This window comes from Ascaphus truei, chromosome 14, assembly GCF_040206685.1.
Source record: "Ascaphus truei isolate aAscTru1 chromosome 14, aAscTru1.hap1, whole genome shotgun sequence".
NCBI lineage: Eukaryota > Metazoa > Chordata > Amphibia > Anura > Ascaphidae > Ascaphus > Ascaphus truei.
In genome coordinates, this window is record NC_134496.1 from 2,575,381 (window position 1) to 2,597,884 (window position 22,504).

The 22,504-nt window shown below is 46.9% G+C and overlaps 1 protein-coding gene across 13 annotated transcripts in view; it reads right to left on the minus strand.

Annotated features, from left to right (window-relative positions):
- Positions 1 to 22,504, minus strand: part of KIF1A (kinesin family member 1A) — a 376,457-nt gene that overhangs the window by 43,289 nt on the left and 310,664 nt on the right. For all 13 annotated transcript variants that reach the window (XM_075569525.1, XM_075569526.1, XM_075569527.1 and 10 more), the window contains one exon: positions 19,407 to 19,521. In XM_075569525.1, the coding sequence (XP_075425640.1) occupies positions 19,407 to 19,521 (115 nt within the window). The remainder of the gene's footprint in view (positions 1 to 19,406; positions 19,522 to 22,504) is intronic.

Here is a 22,504-nt window from a genome sequence, read left to right on the forward strand (position 1 = left end):
GGGCTGCCATGACAACGCACAGGAGTGTCTGGGGAAGCTGCAACATGTAACAGAAATGTTGCATCTTAATGCAGCATACTGCTGGGAAGAGGGGAACTGGCAATGTGTTTGTGTGCAGAACCAAACACATACAGCTGCCACTAAGCAGGCTGACAAGCAGGGCTGCAAGGACAAGGGGGGGGGGTGAGACAGAAGTGCAGACAGGGGTATTCCTGTTCCATGACAGCTCAAGACCGCTCAGCTCCAGAGATCTGGGTTTCGTTTGGTCAGTCTCTCCTGGGACTCAAGAACCTCTGCTCTGTCTCTCCAAAGGTCAGCTCTCAGTCAGAACTAGGGAGGAGTTACTTCCTGTCTCAAATGCCGGCTTTTCTACTACCTGTAATCAGGCAGGTGGTGCTAGTTAATTTGCTACCAGCAGTTAACCACCACACTGCTGGATTAGAGGCACCTTTGTGAACAGTGATAAGTCCCCTGTTACAATACACTATATAATTTATGTGTGTGCTGCATATCTTATTGCCTGCATAAAATATTTGGTGTATTTTAGTGTTAAAAATGCCTTCAGGAACGGAACCTTTCATTTAAACATTGTTCCTATGGGAAAACGTGTTTCGCTTTACAATGTTTCACTTTACAACGCCATTTTGAGTAACGCATTGTGTCGGATAACCGAGGACTGCCTGTATATATAAAAATACAGTGCTTAGATTACAGAAAAGGTATTACAAAATAAACATACAGTTATTACAATATAAGGCAGAACAGCTTCTTAAAATAAAATGATAAACATAAAAGAAAATCTATACTTCACCACATGACATAGATTTTCCCCCAGAGAGGTCGCTGGTAAGAAACATTGAAATATCCCGTATCCGGTCTCAAAATACTCCTCTGTAGATATCTACCCCCCACCACACTTGCTCAGTCTTAAATACAGTTATTTCCCATTGAACACAACCTAAACCCAGCCCCTGTCATAAATCAGTGGTGAGGTTGACAGTCTTACCCCAGAGTAAAACTCCTCCCACCCCAGGATGTTTAAAAACTGCTTTTCCTATCTAAATAACTTCATAACTTCAGTTAGGTAATACTTACTGGCACGCGAGACATATTAATACATTCCGGCACGCATGACGCTCCCAATGAGACTAAATATTACAGTGTAATCCTAAAATTAAGAGATATATTAATATCTGTCTTTTAGTACCTGCTAGATGTCATGTGTCTGTAATCATTATTTGCGACTCGGTCCCACGAATACACACATGTAACTTTTATCATGTTCAGCCGAGGACATCTCATGATATTCTTATATTTAATAAGGTCACTCATTCTGATACCTTCTGTAGTCACACCCCAGGCCCCCATAAAACTGAAGAAATGCTTTGAAGCTGGGCCTCCTGTGTAGAGAACCTTTGTCACAGGTGCTATATTTCACACCCCATGCTCCAGACATTGCCCTTACCTGTCTCTACCAGCAATATACACTCGGCCTGCAAATATTTGTTAACATACACCAAACCCCCTCTGTACTTTTCACACCCAACTTCAATCAAGCCTTTTGAAGCCCAGAGATTTCTTATAAGACACTACACATATTTGTATTTTCCTAAAACTGTAGCTCATTAACCCCTTAAACCCCAGAGGGATTAAAAATACCCAATATCTCATGACATTATCATGACACCTCCCTCCTTAAAATGAGCGAAGGGGCTAGCTTACATGCCAGCCCCATGCTCAAATAAAACCTTTACCATTTCCTCTTGGTACCTAGGGATGACAGGCTGTAATGGGAAGCTCTCTCCCCCCCTTTGGCACAATCCCCCTTGAGCACCCCCCTGAGGTCTTCTGTGATGGCAGGCTGTACTTGGAGACTATCTTTGCCCCCCACTCCGGTACAACTCCTGTCAGTCACCCTTCCCTGATCCCCAGTGTGCGTCAGTATCTGGAATTGTTTAGCGGATTACTGGGCTAGTTGCGTCACAGCGGTCTCATATTGGGTAAACATCTTGCCCAGATCATTACCTAGTAACATATTAGCAGGAATAATATCAATTACTCCCACCTCCCACACACCGTGCCCAGTGTCTCAATTCAAATATACCTTTGCCACTGGCAAAACGTGGCGACCCCCTCCCGCCACCCCCATATGCAGAGTCCTTCCAGAAATGATTTCCTCAGGCCGCACCAGTTCTGGTCGCACCAAGGTAGGGTTGCACCCGAGTCTCTCAGTCCTTGGGTGAGTTTCTGACTCACCAGGACTGGCTGCAAGTGGGCACCGTTGTTTTCTTCTTGCCCAGGTACCATACAGGCACCTAGTTGCACTCCTGAGGGGCGATCCCCTCCAGAGACAGTTGCAGGCCTCTTCCTTTCTGGGCAGTTGGTGCTGATGTGCCCCAGCTATTGGCAGGCAAAACACCAACGGGTATCCCCCTGTCTCGGTGTGCCAACCGCCCCTCCAAAAGAAGCCTCAGTTGGTGTATCAAGAGGAGGTTGGGGGGTTTCCTCCAATCTACCCCCCTTCCATTTTGGGAAATGCTCCATCTGTGGTCTTGAAGGGCTAGAACCTCTGCTGCTTGGTTCTGGCAATGCCCTCTGGATTTGGCAAATACCATCTGTTGCCGTAGGCCTGCAGCGCGTCTCATCTCTGAAGCTGCTCGCCGTTCTCTTTCTGCTGCACATCCCGCAGCATATATCGCTTCTGCAGCTGCTTGCCTTGCTCTTTCTGCTGCACATCTCGCTGCGGCGTGTTCTGAAGCTGATCTTTCTTTCTCAGCCTCACGCTCTTGGGACTGGGTGATGGGCTGCAACTGCATTCCCTCATCTACTGGTCCCAGGCACTCGTGGACGATTTCCAGGGCTACACCACACTCACTTCCACTGCGGTGGGCATCCTGGCACAGTGTAGCATCTTGCCCTCTGTCATCTTCCAGCAAGACTTGTATGCGCTCTTCTTTATCTTTACCCAGACCTTGGAGATCACACTCCTCACACAGAGCCATCAGTGTCTCTTTTATCTGGTGTTGGTATAAAGCAGCCATATTCACTACACTTTACTCAAAATAAAAAGATAGCAAAAGAAAAACAAGAGGGGGGGGAGAAACGAAACTGTCTGCTTGTATGTTTTATAAAAATAGCACTGAGTAATTGTAAGACCCCGGAGAACACCTCTCCCAAAGAGGGTTCCCCCCGTGACACCACTTACCCGGCGCACTCCGGCTCCACTGGCTCACCGCCGCGAGGGGGACCCTCCTTCCTTCTCCCTGGTCCCCGCGGCTGCTACGGGACGCACGCATGCGCGCGCAAGCCCACGTACTTTTACGTCCTCCCGCAGGAGGCGCTCCCACCCCCAGCTCGGGCTGCGCGCAGCTCTCCCGTGCAGGGCACATGCCTGATGCGCGTGCACCGCCCACAAGCCTCGCGTCAAGCTATCAGCTGTGGCAATCTTCCCTCACCTATCCCTGCCTCCCATGGGGCCTCTCCTCCGTCCCTCCCCCTCTTCCCATTGGGTTCTCTACTCATTTATACCCTGCTCAGCCATTCCTTCTTTAACTGAGCATAGCTTTGTGTGGCCTGCGTTACCCACGGTCGTGCCTGCCTTAGTACCTTGTCTCTGTGTCTTCTAGTGATCTCCCGTGTACCGAACCGGACTGACTGCGGACCCGCTCTGGACTTAGACCACTGGCTTGCCCTCTGACCTCCCGAACTCACCTATCCTCCACCTCGGCTTACGGATTCCAACCTACCTCCCGGCTCCAACCCCAAGGCTCTCGGCACCGACAATTCTACTGGAACTGCCCAAATATCCGGCGAGTATCTGAACTAACACCTTATCTCCCGTGCAGTTCCGGACGCCTACTATCCACCTTCCAGGCATGCCCCCGCAGCTGTGGGTGCAAGTATTACCCTTTTCACCTCAGTTCCAGGGGTCCCTCCTTGTCCGTGGTGAGCGCAGCGTGACATTATGCTCAGCCCAATGGACATGGACCCCGGAGAGGTTGAGCAACCCAGTGCCATGGATCGACTCCTTCAGGTGGAGGCGCAACTCAACTCTATATCTCAAGAGCTTTCAAGAATCTCTGTGTTGCAGCATTCTCCAGGCTCCTCTGCCATGGCAGCCGCGGCGTTGCCTTCTTCGGGTCTCCCCACGGCTTCGGACCCTCGTCTCCCGGCTCCCAATCGTTATGCGGGGGATCCCCACGAGTGCAGAGGATTCATCCATCAGTGCGAAATCCAATTCGAGCTGTCCCCATCGCGCTTTCCTACTGCACGCTCCAGGGTGGCTTACATCATCTCGCTATTGACCGGAAATGCCCTGTCCTGGGCATCTCCCATCTGGGAACGGAGGGCTGACATGACGCATGATTATCCACGCCTCCTCCGGGAATTTAAGCAAGTATTTGATACGCCGGGTCGCAAGATCACGGCAGATTCCTCTCTGTTCCATCTCTCTCAAGGTACCCGTCCCGTCGCCCAGTATGCTCTGGAGTTCCGGACCATCGCGGCCGAGACCTCTTGGAATGACGACGCCCTCTCTGCAGCCTTCTGGCAGGGACTGTCCGAATCCATCAAGGACCAGCTGGCGACTCTGGAGAGACCCACCAGATTGGAGGACCTCATTGCTGTCTGCATCCGCGTGGACCAGCGTCTTCGGGAGAGAAGACTTGAACGCGCGCTCCCTCGTGCCACCTCTCCCCGGTCTACCAGCTGCAGTCTTGTTCCTTATGTTCCCCAACCTATAGATGAACCTGAACCTATGCAGCTCGGAAGTTATCGGCTGTCCGCTTCCGAGAGACAGCGCCGACGAGATGGTGTACTGTGTCACTACTGCGGGCATCCCGGTCATCTGCTGGCGAGCTGTCCCTTGCGGCCGGGAAATGCCAAAACCCAATGAGGTCTGAGGGGGTCTCGTTAGGTACAATCTCTTCCTCTTTCCCTTCTCCAAAGAAACTTCCTACTCGGATAATGCTGTCAATCTCTCTTGCCTGGAATAACTCCCAGATTCCCGCCTTCGCATTCATAGACTCAGGGTCTCAAGGAAACTTTATTGATCAGGATTTTGCCAGCAGGAACAATATTCCTTTCCAATCTAAAGCTGTTCCCGTTGGCTTAGAGGCCATAGACGGATGCCCACTCCAACCAGCTTTTATTTCCTTGGAGACTTGCTCTCTATCCCTCTCCACAGAGGACGGTCACCAAGAGAAGATTACCTTGGACGTGATCCACACTCCATCGGTGGAGGTGATTCTGTGACTCCCATGGTTGCAACTGCACAACCCACAGCTGGATTGAACTAACAAGGAACCCATACGATGGAGCCCCCAGTGCCTCAAGACTTGTCTTCCCCTAAAACGGACGGTTGCCGGAGTGGAACTACCCGTGGAGTACAAAACTTCCCTCCCAGCGGTCTACTGGGACCTTGCAGATATTTTTGACAAAGTACGTTCTGAGGTGCTTGTGACGGTAGGGAAAGTTTGGCCCGGGATTAACGGGGTTACCCCCCAAGGGCCCCCCTCTAACCTCGCCAGGGAGACAAGGGGTTAACTGGGCTGAGGCCCAGAACTGTGACTTAACCCTTTTTAAATAACATGAAAATGCTTATTCCCCTGTGTAAATGTATTCTCCCCTGTTCCCCTGTCCCATTGTAATGTCTGGGTTAATCAGTACCTGCATAACACACACACTGGGTCATCAGGGGTTAACTGTGTAAGCCCAGTGGGCTAACTAATGCGTTATCTGTGTATTCCCTTTGCCTCATGGGCCTGCAACTGCCTGTGTCAGCGTGTAAGTGGATTGCCTTGTATGGGTGGCCTCTTATGAGAAATAGCTGCAGGGCAGGGATGTCTGGAGCATGAGGGGAAAGGGGGGGAATATTTTAACCTGTTTTGCCTGCCAGCAAGGTATTCTGAGCTGGTGTCTTAGAGAAGAATAGTAGGGGGCCCCTGCTGCAGCCACACTAATAGGATAGGGTGATGAACGGTGCTTAGGGTGTACATACAGTAGTGAAGGAATAGAGAGAGAACCCTGTATAGCACTCAGGTTCACGCTCTGATGGTAGATGAGTGATTTAAAACATAAACTTTATTATTAGCATATATTAAAATAGTGGATGTTGGAACAACGTGCTGGAGGTAGGTTGATCCTGAATAGTAGTAGCCGTGTTGGCTCCGGATCAGATAATATCTTATATACCAGATATAACTATATTGGAACACTGGTAACAAAACGGCACATAGATCCTGATGTGGACCTTTGTGATGGGTGTGGGTTCCTGGGTGTGCTAATAAAGGTACTGAAGTAACATATCACACACTGGCATAGTCTGCGTACTTCCTTTATTAAGGTGGTAAGTATGATATGTATATATATGCTGGTAGACGCTGGGAACGAGTATAGTATGATTCTCAGCAGTCGTGAGTGCAGTCAGCTAATTAACCACTCTATATATATGGGTGTCTCCGGCCAAGTGTCAAACTGACCTAAGGTAACCTTCTATTGTATATACTGTAGGGTAGGTGCCCTGCACTACCTCTAGGGCTGTATATAGACTGTAAGCAGGTTGAGGTTATAGACACTTATGTAAGGGAGGCACTATGGCTGGATAGTAAGTAATCATAATCCCATAGCAGAGGGTGAGCTGAGGGTAAGCACCAATAGTGACCCTTAAAGTGCTGCTGTCTAGAATATCCCTGACAGCAGCGCAGCTATGGTGTTGCTGGGGGTCACTATATCAGTACTTCAAGGATATTAGCACTCTCCAAAAAGAACACCACACAGAGGAGACTTGCAATGACCGTCGGGGCACTGCTAGTCTGTATATCCTGCACGAGCAGGCTGCCGCATGAACTCGCGGTTAGAGTTTCATAATGCGGATGCAGTCACAAGCCTGCGCGTGCACGTGGGAGAAGGGAGCCGACGCGCGCGTTTCGCGAGGGGCTTTCTCAAGGCGAATGGTAAGTATAGTTGAGGGAGCCCTGCAGGTAGGCAGGTATATATAGGGCCTCCAGTGAGATGACGTCATAGTTTAACCCCTGGTGCGCTGAGGTATGCCTGGTGCTGTTTAAAGAACACAGTGAGTATACCAGTGTGAGTCACTGCATACTTAACACACTACTCAATAAAAATCTGACTTATGTGTTGTCTCGTTTTTGCTTCTTGTCAGATATGCACAGTAGAGCTGAATTGACTCAGTCTGTGCTACAGGGGTAGTCTCAAGGTTAATGCCTAATAAATGATCATGTACTAATGATAGTAGGGTTCAGATGTACCCTAATGAAGTTAATATCACCACTGTTAAGTGGCAAAGGTCAAAGTACAGGACTATGAAGATACCTGATACCGTCATGGCAGAGCTATTGGCGTGAGTGAGGATACTAGTGGTAAAGTGGGGAGAGATGTACTCAGAGGCAGTAAAGATGAAAGTCATGTCCAAGTCATAGATTGCAGCTGTAAAGAGTCATAGCAGATATATAGCAGATATAACAGAGGTGTAGATTTTCACAGGAAAGGGGTGTACAGGAATCCCTCATTGAGGCCTCTGGGTGATAATGTCCCGAGTGTGTAGATCCATTTTGACTCCTTTTGGAGGAGAGCTTTATCCCAATCTCCCCTCCTTTGTCCCCGAGTAAGATGGTCTATTCCACAGAAGGTGACAGCCTTTAAGTCTCCGCCATGACACACGTTGACGTGTCTCGATAGGGGTTTGTCGGACTTGTTCCTGACAGTGCCTATGTGCTCAAGCACCCTCTGTTTTAGACATCTGCTGGTTTTTCCCACGTACACCTTCCCACATATACAGATGCCTTGGTATATGACACCCATGCTGAGGCAGTTAATGAAGCAGCGTATTTGGTACATCTTAGAGTTGTTCCAGTTCCCAAATTGTTTAGTTGTTCTCATATATTGGCAGGCCTTACAGCGTTGGCAAGTGTAGGATCCCATGGGTTTGGGCGGTAACCATGTTCTCGGTCTTTCATCCACAAAGTGGCTGTGGACCAGAAGATCTTGCAAATTCTTAGCACGTCTGCTGGTCATGGAGGGATACTCGTGGGTCACTCCTTTCAGAAGGTCATCTGCTCGCAAGATGTGCCAGTGTTTTCTCAAAATATTTCTTGCCAGATGCCACTCCCGGTTGTAAGTGCCTATGAAGCGTATTACTCTATCCCTCAGACTTGGTGGTTTGTCCATAATGAGGGATTTACGCGGGGTGTGTTTAGCCCTTTTGTAGGCCTTATTGATGCACTTACGGCTGTACCCCCTATCCACAAAGCTTTGTTTCATATTGTTTGACTGTTGGTCACACCCATCACAAAGGTCCACATCAGGATCTATGTGCCGTTTTGTTACCAGTGTTCCAATATAGTAATATCTGGTATATAAGATATTATCTGATCCGGAGCCAACACGGCTACTACTATTCAGGATCAACCTACCTCCAGCACGTTGTTCCAACATCCACTATTTTAATATATGCTAATAATAAAGTTTATGTTTTAAATCACTCATCTACCATCAGAGCGTGAACCTGAGTGCTATACAGGGTTCTCTCTCTATTCCTTCACTACTGTCTTAGAGAAGAGAAGGTTTTAGAACCCCACATGATAGGTGCAGATGGGGGACATATATTTTTGATATTTGTGGCTCACTGGGGCAGTCTTACAATGTACAGGCCAAATGCTAATAACCTCTGCCTGCCTTTGTAATGCATGAGGAACCAAATGGTGACTCATATGAGTCTATTCACGTTTGATATGCATTTCCAGAGAGGAAGCTTGCATATCAAAAGAGAGGTCTGGGCTAGGTGTGATACATAGTGATCAAGAGAGTGATTACCTATAGCTATGCGAGACCCAGGAATGGAAGTGTTTGTTATTCACACCTTCCAGCAAAAGGTAGCCTGCTTCAAAAGGTTTTATTGATGGGGCCAGGGGGGGGCTACCCCAAACAGGATATCTGAATTGGTGTCCTTATTAAATATAAGAATATTATGAGATGTCCTTAGCTGAAAAGGATAAGAGTTACATATTTGTAATCGTGGGATTTAGCATATCTTTGGGAGTCTAAACACTGTATATGTACCTGCTGCTAAATGCCAGATATTAATATCTCTATTAATTTTCATATTACACTGTCATTTTTGGTCTCTCTGCGAGCGTCAGGTGTCAAGGATTGTATTAATATATCTCACCTGACTGTGTGTATTACGGAACGGAAGTTATGCAATGATTTGCAGTAAATATGAAATTTTGGTTGAGTCTGAGAAACTGCAGCCCCCCTGCTATGATAATGAGCAGGAAAGGAGAATTTACAAGCCTGGTCATCAAAGACCAGATTGCTAATTGTTATGCTTGGCCTAGGGACCAAGGGAAGGGGATGTTTTTGTAAATGTGATAATTCACACTTCAATGGAAGCCAAAAGAGCTTCAAAGACTTTTTGCTAGCCGTTGCGGCACCTAGGGAAAGAGATGAGCTTGAAATGGTATATAAGTCAAAGCCACCCTCTACCCAAGTTGTTCATGTTCATTGTTCTTGATGCAAATGATCTTCATGCATGCATGTATCCTGCCTGTTTTGCTGTGATGTCAGCTGAAATATGGAAGAAGTGGCCAGTCTGTAATCCTGCTGGCTGTCTTGCCATAATCTTTACGTAAGTGTCTATATTTTGCCTGTTATTTGTACATATTTGCTGTGTTCACCTTTATCAAGGAATAAAATCACTTTATTATATCTTAAGTCTCGTCCCAGTTCAAACCCAGGTATATATATATATTTATATATATAGTTTTTGGTGTACAATTACAGCCTGTCGCAAGCTCTCGTGACAGTGCTGCCCCCCCATAGAGCCTTTGACTGTCCTATTGACCTTCTTCCCGGTGCCACGCTACCCAAAAGCCATTCCTACCCTCTTTCCATACCCGAGACCCAAGCTATGTCCGAGTATATCCAAGATAATTTGAAGAAGGGGTTCATCCGGAATTCGTCATCTCCAGCTGGAGCCGGATTCTTCTTTGTCAAGAAAAAAGATGTCTCTCTTCGCCCCTGTATTGACTACAGAGGTCTCAACAAGATCACGATCAAGAACCGTTACCCCCTACCACTCATTTCCGAGCTCTTCGACCGCCTACAGGGGGCAACGATTTTTTCCAAGCTTGATCTCCGCGGAGCCTATAATCTTGTCCGCATCCATCAGGGTGATGAGTGGAAGACCGCCTTCAACACCCGGGATGGGAATTATGAATACCTACTCATGCCCTTCGGCCTGTGCAATGCCCCGGCGGTCTTCCAGGAGTTTGTCAATGAGATCTTCCGTGATCTCCTCAACAGCTTCATCATCGTGTACCTTGATGATATCCTCATTTTTTCAAAATCGCTCCCTAACCACATTCAGCACACAAAATTAGTCCTGTCCCGCCTTCGAGAAAACCATTTGTACGCCAAGCTGGAGAAATGTTCTTTCCATCTATCTTCCATCCCCTTTTTAGGATACATCATTTCTAGCACAGGTTTTTCTATGGACCCAACCAAACTCAAAGCTGTCTTAGAATGGCCTCAACCCACTTCCCTGAAAGCCATACAGCGGTTCTTTGGATTTGCGAACAACTACCGTAAATTCATCAAGAACTTTTCATCTACGATGGCCCCCATCACTGCCCTTACTAAAAAGGGAGCTAACACAGCAGCCTGGTCTCCTGCAGCCCTCCAAGCTTTCGACTCCCTCAAGAAGTCTTTCGCTTCCGCCCCAATCTTGCGTCATCCAGACCCCAGGCTTCCCTTTACCCTGGAGGTAGACGCATCCGATATCGGTGCAGGCGCCATCCTCTCTCAGAGACAGTCCCCACAGGCCAAATTTCACCCCTGCGGGTTCTTTTCCAAAAAAAATTTGTCGGCAGAACGGAACTACGACGTCGGAAACAGAGAACTCTTGGCTATTAAACTCGCCCTTCAGGAATGGAGACATCTTCTGGAAGGAACAGAGACCCCCATTTCTATCCTCACCGACCATAAAAACCTACTTTATATTGAGAGTGCACGTCATCTTGGAGCACGTCAGGCCCGCTGGTCCCTTTTCTTTTCGAGATTCAATTATCTCATATCCTATATTCCCGGCTCAAAAAAACAAAAGGCGGACGCACTCTCACGGCAATTCCTATTCGAGGACAACTCCGAAGACACCTCCGAGACAATCTTTTTTGTTTCAAAATTTTTATTAGGCATTTATAAAATTTCACAGCAATTCAAATATTCACAATATTTAGGCCTAATACGGGTTTTTCTCACTTTATCTAGAGAGAGGGAGAAAGCCTCAACGTCCCCCTGACCCTCCGGGGTCTACCGGGGTGGCGCGAGTGTGGAAACAGAAAAGGGAAGAGAGAGTGGAAGGGGGGACGGGGGGTAGGAGGGGGGCATTGTTCCCCTTCTCCTTGGAGTTCACAGCTTGGGCCTTTGTTTTATCCTGGTGATTCCTTCTACTGTTATGGGGCATTTCGGCGCAGGAGAGCCATTTGTGTTAGCCATGGGTCCCATAAGTTATTGAAAGAGGCAGTGGACCTTTTCAGAAAGGCTGACAGTCTCTCCATTTCCATCACCTCTTGCACCCTTTTTGTTATTGTTTGTTTAGAGGGGGGAGACACCTTCTTCCAGGCAGCTGCCACCGCACACCTAGCCGCAGTGAGAATGAAGGAGACTAATTTGCCTGTTGGTCGGTCCAGTGTCTCTAAGGGTCTGGCCAGCAGGTAGGTCAGCGGGTCAATGGGTATTGTGAGGTCTGTGACCTCTCTTTTTACATTTTGTGTAGTTTCCCAGTACTTCTGAATTTCCGGACATGTCCACCAAATATGGGCCATGTCCCCCTTTTGACCGCAGCCTCTCCAGCATAGATCGGAGGCCAGAGGGTAGATTTGATTTATTCTAACTGGGGTGAGATACCAGCGAAACAATATTTTGTATATATTTTCTTTGATTGTGGTACATATAGAGGTCCCTGAGGCATTTTCCCAAATACTTTCCCAATCCTCTCGGTCTATAACTATGTCCAATTCTGCTGCCCAATGTAGCATATAGTCGTGTGTGGGGGCTTCTGTGGCCCTCTCTAGTTCTGCACAAATTTGCGTTATCAGACCTTTCTGGTGAGCTGTTTCTCTACAGAGCCGCTCGAAACCTGTGAGAGGGGGAAATTCCAATGTTGGGGATAGTGTTTGAATAAAGTGCCGAATTTGTAGGTATTTGAAAGCATTCAGCACTACTATTTCATACTTGGTTTGTAAATTTTGATAGCTCAGGAACTCCCCGAAGCTCAAGAGGTCGGCAACCGCTCTAATATTTTTTGCTTTGAATTGATCAAATTGTCTGGGCTCACAGCCAGGAGGGAATTTCGGATTTTTATGAATTGGTGTAAATTGGGATTGAGGTGTTGTGAGCTTATATTTGAATTTGCTTTTCATCCAGGTCTCCCATGTGTCTCATTGGGCCTAATTTGAATTTGCTATTCTGCATGTCCTCCCTGCTCAGGGACCAAAGGCAGGCCGGCAGTGAAGGCGTCCCGGCATATTGTGTTTCTATATCTAGCCAACAGTATTGGTTTGGGTTAGCTTTCCAGACTACCACCTGTCGCAATTGGGCGGCCAGGTAGTATCTTGTGATGTCTGGGACTCCTAATCCTCCTCTCCCCCTTGAGGCCAAGAGAACTGTTCTGGAGACTCTAGGTTTTTTTCCCTGCCAAATAAAGTGGAAGATTAGCTTTTGAATGTTTTTCAATTCCGAGCCAGGGATGTGGACCGGGAGAGTCTGGAAGTAGTATAATAATCTAGGGAGTATATTCATTTTAACCGAGATCATTCTCCCGATCCATGATATCTGGTATCCTCCCCATTTCTCTAAATCTTGTTTGATTTTATGGAACAAGGTCGGATAGTTATGTTGATATAGGGATTGGTAGGTCCTCGATATCTTAACTCCCAAATATTTGATACAGGAGGAACTCCAACGGTAATTAAAGTTTAGTTTGAGGAGTTTCACCTCTGGCTCTGGCAGGCTTAGGTTCAGGGCTTCTGACTTATCATTGTTTATTTTATATCCTGAGATTTTTCCAAAATCCCAGAGTTCTTTTTGAAGGTTGGGTAGGGAGATTTGGGGTTTGGAAAGGGTTAAAATGACATCATCTGCGAATAGGGATATTTTATGCTGCCTGTGTCCAATTTCTATTCCCTGGATGTCTATATTGAGTTGTATTGCCGATGCCAGTGGTTCTATCGTTAGCGCAAAGAGGAGAGGAGATAAGGGGCATCCCTGCCGAGTTCCATTTGTGATCTCGAATCTCTGGTTATTGCCCCCTGGTAGTTTTACCGTTGCTGACGGGTTTTGGTATAGTCTACGGACCCCCTCTAAGTATGCGTCCTTAAAGCCAAATTTGCGCATAGTATGGTCCAGGAATTGCCAGTTTATTCTATCGAACGCCTTCTCTGCGTCTAGACTTAAAAGTAGTGCTTTGGTGCCTGTGAGGTGGACATGATCAATAATATTAATTATCTTCCGAGTGTTGTCTGAGGCTTGCCTGCCCGCGACAAATCCTACTTGATCGATATTGATTAGCCTCGGTAAAATGGGGTTTAATCTGTTTGCCAGAATTTTACTATATAACTTGAGATCACTATTGAGAAGGGAGATTGGACAGTAGCTTCCACATTGCATCGGATCTCTGCCTTCCTTATATATAATAGCCAGGCTGGCCAGAGACATTGTTGGGGGGATTTGGTTCCCTTCCATAAAGTGGTTGAATGATTTTAAGAGATGCGTGGATAGAGTAGGCAAGAATCTCTTATAGTAGACATTGGTGAAACCGTCAGGGCCAGGAGACTTAGTGATCTTTAATGATTTGACCGCCTCTTCCAGCTCCTCTTTTGAGATCTCAGCGTTGAGGACTGTGTTTTCCTCCTCCGTTAATGTGGGGAGTTGGCATTTATCTAAATATTGTGTTATAAGTTCTGTTGCTATCGGTTCAGGTCGGCCGTTCTTAGATCTTAAATTATAGAGTTCTGTATAGTATTTTGTGAATTCCGCTGCAATTTTCTGTCACTATATTGTATCTCACCAGACCTACTCTTGATCGCCGTTATTTGGGATCTTTTTTGTACAGTACCCCTCTCAGTTTACTGGCCAGGAGTCTGTCGGCCTTGTTACCCTTGTCATAATATTGTTGATTGGTCCATTTGAGGGCCTTTTCAACATCCTCCAGCTGGGTTTGCCTAAGTTTTGTTCTAGTTGTTAGCAATGTTTTGTATATCTTTTTTGAGGGGTTAGCCTTATGGGCTTGTTCTATTGTTTTTATACTATCTGTGAGCTCTTTGATTAGCGCTTGGCGGGCTTTTTTCCTGTGGGATGCGATGGAAATAAATTTCCCTCTGATGGCTGCCTTATGGGCTTCCCATAGGATTGCTGGAGAGGAGACTGTTCCTGTGTTGAAAAATAAATAGTCCTTAAGTGAGGATCTGATTTCTCTTTCTATCTCAGGATGATTTAGTAGTGAGTCATTCAGTCTCCAGGAGTAGTTTGTTGTTTTTTCGAAGGGGATTGACAGTGTCAAGGTGATCGGGGCGTGGTCGGACCATGTGATTGAGCCAATGTCTGATTCAATGGCTGCCGCCATCACGTTTTTGGTGGTCAGAAAGTGGTCTATTCGAGAGTAGGTCTGGTGAGGTGCTGAGTAAAATGTGTAGTCTCTCTGGCCCTGATGCTGGGATCTCCAGACATCCACTAGTGAGAACTCGCTCAGGATTCCCCTAAACCTAAAGATCCGCTGGGACAGGGTCAGCAGATGACGAATAGGTAGGATTAGGTCCTTTCTTGGTCCTAATATGGTGTTGCCAGGCCTTAGAGTGACCGGCATTTGGGCAAACTTGCCCGTCTGGGGTCAAGGAGCATTTCAGGGAATACATTTCTTTACAGTTTTCATCAGTCTTATGGCAGAAACAATGCATTTGTTCATTTTTGTACACTTCATCTTGCAATTTTTTTTTTTTTTTTTTTTGAGCTGGTGTAGCTTGACAGGTTTCCGCCGGGGCGGGAAGGGGCGAGGGGGGTGGGGAAGAGAGGGGGGGGGAAAGAGGGGAGGGAGGGGGGGGGGGAAGATGGGAGGGAGGGGAGGGGGGAGAGGAGGGGGGGAGGGGGGTAGAGGAGGGGGGGGAGAGGGGGGGAGAGGAGGGGGGGAGAGGAGGGGGGAAAAGGAGGGGGGGAGGGAGGGGAGGGGGGTCATACATTACTTTTCCGTATACCTTGATGTTTCAACACAGACATGGCGTTTACTAGTTCACAGTCAAATTCTTTTTTGTTTTTCTTTTTTACCCCATCATACTGATATGGTTGTGGAGGGGAGCTCCCGTCGAGGTGGGGGGAGGGGGGAGGGAGGGGAGAGGGGGGAGGGAGGGGAGAGGGGGGGAGGGGGGGGATAACATTTCGGGAGGCATACAGTTTTATTTAACATATAGTAGTGCTTTTAGCAATAACCTGTTGTTTATTAGTTCTCAGGTAGATCCTGATTCCAACCCATCACCCTGGGGTGATTATTCAGGGTGGGTGGGGGGGAGGGAGGGAAAGGAGGAGGGGGGAGGGGAGGAGGGGAGGAGGGGGGAGGGGAAGTACGGGGAGAGGGGGAGGGAAGGGGGGCACGGGAGGGGGGCCTTCTGGCTTTAGGCACTTGTTAACTGGCTTAAACTTTAAACATAATAACCTTAATATCAGAAAACATTGTTTGGGGGTTTATGTGCGGGTGCAGTGATTGGAGTGATATTCAAAGATCATTCTCCGTTGCTGCACTTGCACTGTCCAAGCTTCCCTTCGTGACGGTTGGAGTCTCTAGGAGCCACTGGGGGAGGGGGGGGTGCAAAAGTGTGGGGGGGCCCTTCTTGTCTGGGGGGGGGGGTTTCCGCAATTGCCTTGGGGTCTGATATGGTAATGGGTAACTATGACCCTGTACTGCTGTGGCACTCATTGTTTGTGGCAGCTTCCTATTTGGGCTCGATTTGTTCTAGTTAGGCCTGGGTTGTCGTGGTATTGCGACCTCACGTGCCTAGCTATGTTGTGTGGTGGATAGGACTCACGGTTACAGATTTATCCGTTGTTCTGGCAGAGGGGGGGGTGGAAACACGAAAAGGGGCCTCGATCTACAAGTTGGGGGCCTGCTGTTTCCGCTTCCATAGGGACGCTCCGATCATCGGGGCCTCCAGGGGGGGATGTATATTCCGGTGCGCCTTCGTGAAGGTGAAGCTTGGTTCCTCCGCTCCTCTGTGCCGCTGGATTGGGCTTTGGCGTCGGGGCCTCCAGTGTGCTCGCTCTTTGTCGTGGGGAGAGTCAGCAGCCGGTGGTATTCCGGTGAGTTGTCGGGTGCCTTGTGAGGGCTGGATGCTCTCTTTGCCTCCCGTTCTGACTTCTCGCGCTTCAGTTCCTGGTGTCGGTGTCCTCAGCTGTCGGGTCATCGGGGTTCAGGTATGCTGAAGGGATCGCAGATGTCTTGAGGGGGTGGGGGGAATCCGTCAGGTAGTAGGCTGGTATGTTTAACTGGGTGCAGGAAGTAACTTGGAGTGGCCTTGTTTGTGAGGCCTCTGGACATATCATTTGGGTCGTCCTTGCTTCTGTCCTGCCAGTCTTTCGGAAGCTCTTACCGGAGGGTCCAATGTGTCCGGGCCTTGGGTTCTGGAGGGGTCCTCGCTCCACTCCACCGGCGGGTTCAGTCCCATTGCTTTAGCAAACTGCGCCATATCTTCTGGGTGCCTGATAGTGTGATTTTTGCCATTCCTTTGCACCAGCAATTTAAATGGGAAGCCCCATTTATATTTTATCTCCTTTTCACAGAGTAGTTTAGTGAGTGGCTGCATTTCTTTTCTTCTAAAGACCGTGCGCTTGGACAAGTCGTTGTAGATTTGTAGCGGGTCGTCTTTGTATTTGACTGGCTCCTGCGCACGACAAGCCGCCATTATCTGCTCCTTTATTGAATAGTGGTGGACCCGTGCTATCACATCTCTTGCCCGGTTAGGGTCGTCCGACCTTGGCCCTAGGGCCCGATGTGCCCTGTCCATTTCTAGGTCCCGGTGTGTGCTATATTTCCCACCCAATGCTCCAGACATTGCCCTTACCTGTCTCTACCACCAATATACACTCAGCCTGCAAATATGTGTTAACATACACCAAACCCCCTCTGTACTTTTCACACCCAACTTCAATCAAGCCTTTTGAAGCCCAGAGATTTCTGAAAAGACACTACACATATTTGTATTTTCCTAAAACTGTAGCTCATTAACCCCTTAAACCCCAGAGGGATTAAAAATACCCAATATCTCATGAGATTATCATGACAAGGGGGAAAGTTGCGACGTGCTCGAGACACACACACCCCTCTCCACTCCTTGTTGTTTCCTCCTCTCCTTGGCCCCACCCTGATGCTCCTGACACCTCCTCCTGATTGGCTGCATTACCCAGCAGCAGGATGGAGGAAGCTGCCCAGCCCCCTAGCAAAAGCCCTGCTCTCTTCTTGACCAGGGAAATTTTGCGGCCCCCTCTAGGCCGGTCAGGTCACTATGTCCAGAGAGGTAATACCGGACACATACATGTTCAGTATTACCTCAATTTTTTTACTGGACAGGGTGTCCAAATACAGGACAGTCCGGTTCAATACTGGACACCTAGCAACACTACTGATAATAGCGCAGTTCAAATGGCCCGGCAATTTTTTTATGAAGGCTTATAGCATGGGCCCCTTAGTCTACGACTGAGCCCCTGATTGAGCCACCTGTTCTGAAACTGGGATATATCCTGAAAACCTGACCTGTTGGGGATCCTAGAGGACGGGAGTGGAGCGCCCCCGCACTAGGAAGCTGCAATGTGATCCCCCGGTGCCAACGCGGCCTCCTATTGGCTCGGGGGGAGTGAGGCTAACTTGGTGGTCATTTTAGTTTCCCGAAAGGGAATCAACATACTGGTACAGTACACTAAAAGGTACATTTGTTGGGAACAGGGGAAGGGGTGATCCCTGGAGCTGATAATAGCGCAGTTCAACTCTGATAGATCCCCCCCCAGATCCAATTCAGAAAAAAAATATATGAAAACAAATGGAATGGGGGGATTGCTGCTTTAAATCTATTGTGATCACTGTGGGCCATATTCACTAAGCAGTGCTACTTCATACGCCACCTCCCAGTGCAGCTCAGTAAATATGTCCGTTTACGGCCCATCCACTTGAATTCCATTGCACTTGGGCTGCAAAGTACCTTCCAGCATGGAATGTGTCTATATGGAGTAACACCACTTAATAAATATGGCCCATACATCTGTGTGTGTGTGTGTGTGTGTGTGTGTGTGTGTGTGTGTGTGTGTGTGTGTGTGTGTGTGTGTGTGTGTGTGTGTGTGTGTGTGTGTGTGTGTGTGTGTGTGTGTCTGTGTGTACGTGTGTGTGTTTGTGTATGTGTGTACAGCAAACTATTATAATTATTTGAAATAATATTTTAAACTTTTACAGTCTTCACAATAACCAAATGCTCTCGAGTATTTATCTCGTCTTCACCTCATCTATTTGGTGATAGCGATGTTTGTAAACTGTTGTATGGACCGGAAGATTGTTAATCAAGAATCTCTCTTTGATGTAGCGTTTATACTGGGTGGGCTGTTATAACAACAATAGTACAGGGTTGTCTGGTGCACAAGGTTTCCAGACAGCAGAGTTCTCTTCATTAGATTTGTGTTGTGTTTGGCAGAATTTGTTTAAAGAGATTCAGGGAAAAGAACACAAATGACCAAATAACCCTTTTTACTCGGACCCAGAGAAACCGGACACTCACTTATTTGTATAGAAGAATCCAATAAGTGAAAATGTTATTTTGGGGAGAATGTAATCTATCTAAGGAAGCCAATTGTATTAATAAGTTGTTTAAAAAACGTTTGTTGCCCATTTTAAGGGGTAATCCCATACGGCAGAACAACAAAAACCATTCATGTAAATTGACTTCATCAAACAAACTTAACCATATTAAAATACATTATTTGGCTGGTTTTGCTTCTTTGATAATCAATTGCAAACGGCATTTCTAAGGGTACCTCTGAATGAGTGTTTGTGAATAAAGTGCTTCATTCACCGGCTCAGCCCACTATGGCCTTACTAGAGAGCTCTGCCTATGCAAACTCTTGTTGAATCCACAGTGATAGCAGACAAAAGGGAGCAGCCAGAGGAAGTCAAACCTCTCCCAAGACTCAGGGGTCAGATTTCTGTAAAAACAAAGCATCACCCAAATTTTAACCCCTTATATGCCACTGCTATTAGTGCACTAGGAGGGGATGTCCCTTATCTACACGGACGCCCATAGATCATCTCCTTGTGAGTATAGGGGTACAACTTTCAGAGATAATTGTTGGCCCAGGGGTCTCACCTCCACATATGCCGACAAGGTCAAGTAGATCTTCTCTCTGTAGGGGGTGACACGATTCAGGAGCAGAGAGTTGTGCATAGAGCTGTCCCAGGCCACCTCAAAGTGATAGAATGTCCTGCCACGGAGACACAGATATATCATACATGCCCCGGTAAACATGTACACACATACATGTGCATCTCACAGAGATACTGATATGTAATAGACACAAGAGGACACACACATACTGAACATAGAAAGATATACAATACGTAGAAGACACAACATGGCTATACAGTATGTGCACACACAAACTAAATCTAATAACACACACACACACACACACACACACACACACACACACACACACACACACACACACACACACACACACATCTTTAAACATAAATAAAAAAATAAATGTACACAAATATATTTTTATGTGAAATACCCCCACAATATAAAACACCAACTAGTTTCAGTGAGATAAGGAAGACACATGATAAAGGAGAATATGAGGAAAAGGAGAGAGCAGCAGAGGTGAGAAGGGGGTGATATTGATAGGAGATCAGTGAGCTGGATAATGATAGGAGAGACAGGTTAAAAGGGGGTGGTGATAAGAGGATGGGGGTAATGAGGTCACCAATGAAATAAGAGGACAGAGTAATGGGGAAAATTGGTAATGAGATGGGAGAGGCATAGGGATGAAGGAAAGGTTATATGTGGAGAGGGGACGAGGAGGGAAGAGAGGGGAGGTTATGAGTAATGAGGATAGAGGGGTGAAAAAAAGAATTTAAATAGGTTGAGTGGGAGAGAATAGTAATAAGCTACAAGTATGTTATTAACCCCTCTGGTGCTGATGGAGTTAAAAGAGGCAGTTAAAAGATGGGAGAAATAGATGAAGAGGAGGAGGATTAGAAAATACAGTAGACAATCTGTCTTCTTCCAGAGGGACCTATCTGGCAGTGATAGAGTTAATTAGGAGTATTGAGAGGGAGGGGTAGAATAATAAGGGGAGGGTTAGGGAAGGGAAATATGGGATGGGGGCAGGTGGTGGTTTTGGGAGAATGGTCAAGGCAGGTGGAAGAGGAGCACGTCGGGAGCAGTGGAGGTAGTTAGAATAAGGGAGAATAGCGCAGAATATCAGGAGCGAGTACCTGGCGCCCCTCCCAGACTGGCTGCTGAAGTTGGGAGCCCCAAATATACAGACACAGAGTAAGAGAGTGTGAGTGCCAATGGGCAAGAAAAGCAAAGGGGGGATGGAGGGGGCAAAAAACCCGGAGGGCAGCAAATACATTCAGGAAGGATCAAAATCTGCGGGGAGGGAGAGAGAAGAACCCAGAGCGGATGGATAACACACCTTACATTTCCCACTCATTATACAGAAGGACATCTCGGAATGATACACCCAGGAAATGCAAGCCCCTTGCACTATACATACTGGCATCTCTCCCCTATATAACACCCAGGCCATACTGTACATACACACTTTATACTGTGTGTATAGTCTTCAAATGTGCCTTGCAAAATTCTCTTAAATGTCCAGTTATCACATTATTTTCAGACAAGTGGCATCGCTAAAAAGCTTTGCCAGAAATATATTAAGGGTCATATGACGTGACTTTAGAGTCATGTGACCGGCACATTAACTTTTAATGTTTGGCAAATTTAGTCTGGTTCGTAAATTTCTAATAATGACAGGCTGTGATATAACACCTGGACAATGCCATCCCTACACACTATAAATAATGACAGGCAGTGATATAACACATGGACAATGCCATCCCTACACACTATAAATAATGACAGGCAGTGATATAACACCTGGACAATACCATCCCTACACACTACACACAATGACAGGCTGTGATATAACACCTGGACAATGCCATCCCTACACACTATTCATAATGACAGGCTGTGATATAACACCTGGACAATACCATCCCTACACACTACACACAATGACAGGCTGTGATATAACACCTGGACAATGCCATCCCTACACACTATTCATAATGACAGGCTGTGATATAACACCTGGACAATGCCATCCCTACACACTACACACAATGACAGGCTGTGATAAAACACATGGACAATGCCATCCCTACACACTGTACATAACAGGCTGTGATATAACACCTGGACAATGCAATCCCTACACACTATAAATAATGACAGGCAGTGATATAACACATGGACAATGCCATCCCTACACACTGTACATAATGACAGGCTGTGATATAACACCTGGACAATGCCATCCCTACACACTATTCATAATGACAGGCTGTGATATAACACCTGGACAATGCCATCCCTACACACTGTACATAATGACAGGCTATGATATAACACCTGGACAATGCCATCCCTACACACTGTACATAACAGGCTGTGATATAACACCTGGACAATGCCATCCCTACACACTGTACATAACAGGCTGTGATATAACACCTGGACAATGCCATCCCTACACACTATTCATAATGACAGGCTGTGATATAACACATGGACAATGCCATCCCTACACACTATTCATAATGACAGGCTGTGATTTAACACCTGGACAATGCAATTCCTACACATAATGACAGGCTGTGATATAACACCTGGACAATGCCATCCCTACACACTATTCATAATGACAGGCTGTGATATAACACCTGGACAATGCCATCCCTACACACTGTACATAACAGGCTGTGATATAACACCTGGACAATGCCATCCCTACAAACTGTACATAACAGGTTGTGATACAACACCTGGACAATGCCATCCCTACACACTATTCATAATGACAGACTGTGATATAACACCTGGACAATGCCATCCCTACACACTATTCATAATGACAGGCTGTGATATAACACCTGGACAATGCCATCCCTACACACTATACACACTATACATAATGACAGGCTTTGATTTAACACCTGGACAATGCCATCCCTACACACTGTACTGTACATAATGACAGGCTGTGATATAACACCTGGACAATGCAATCCCTACACACCGTACATAATGACAGACTGTGATATAACACCTGGACAATGCCATCCCTACATACTATTCATAATGACAGGCTGTGATATAACACCTGGACA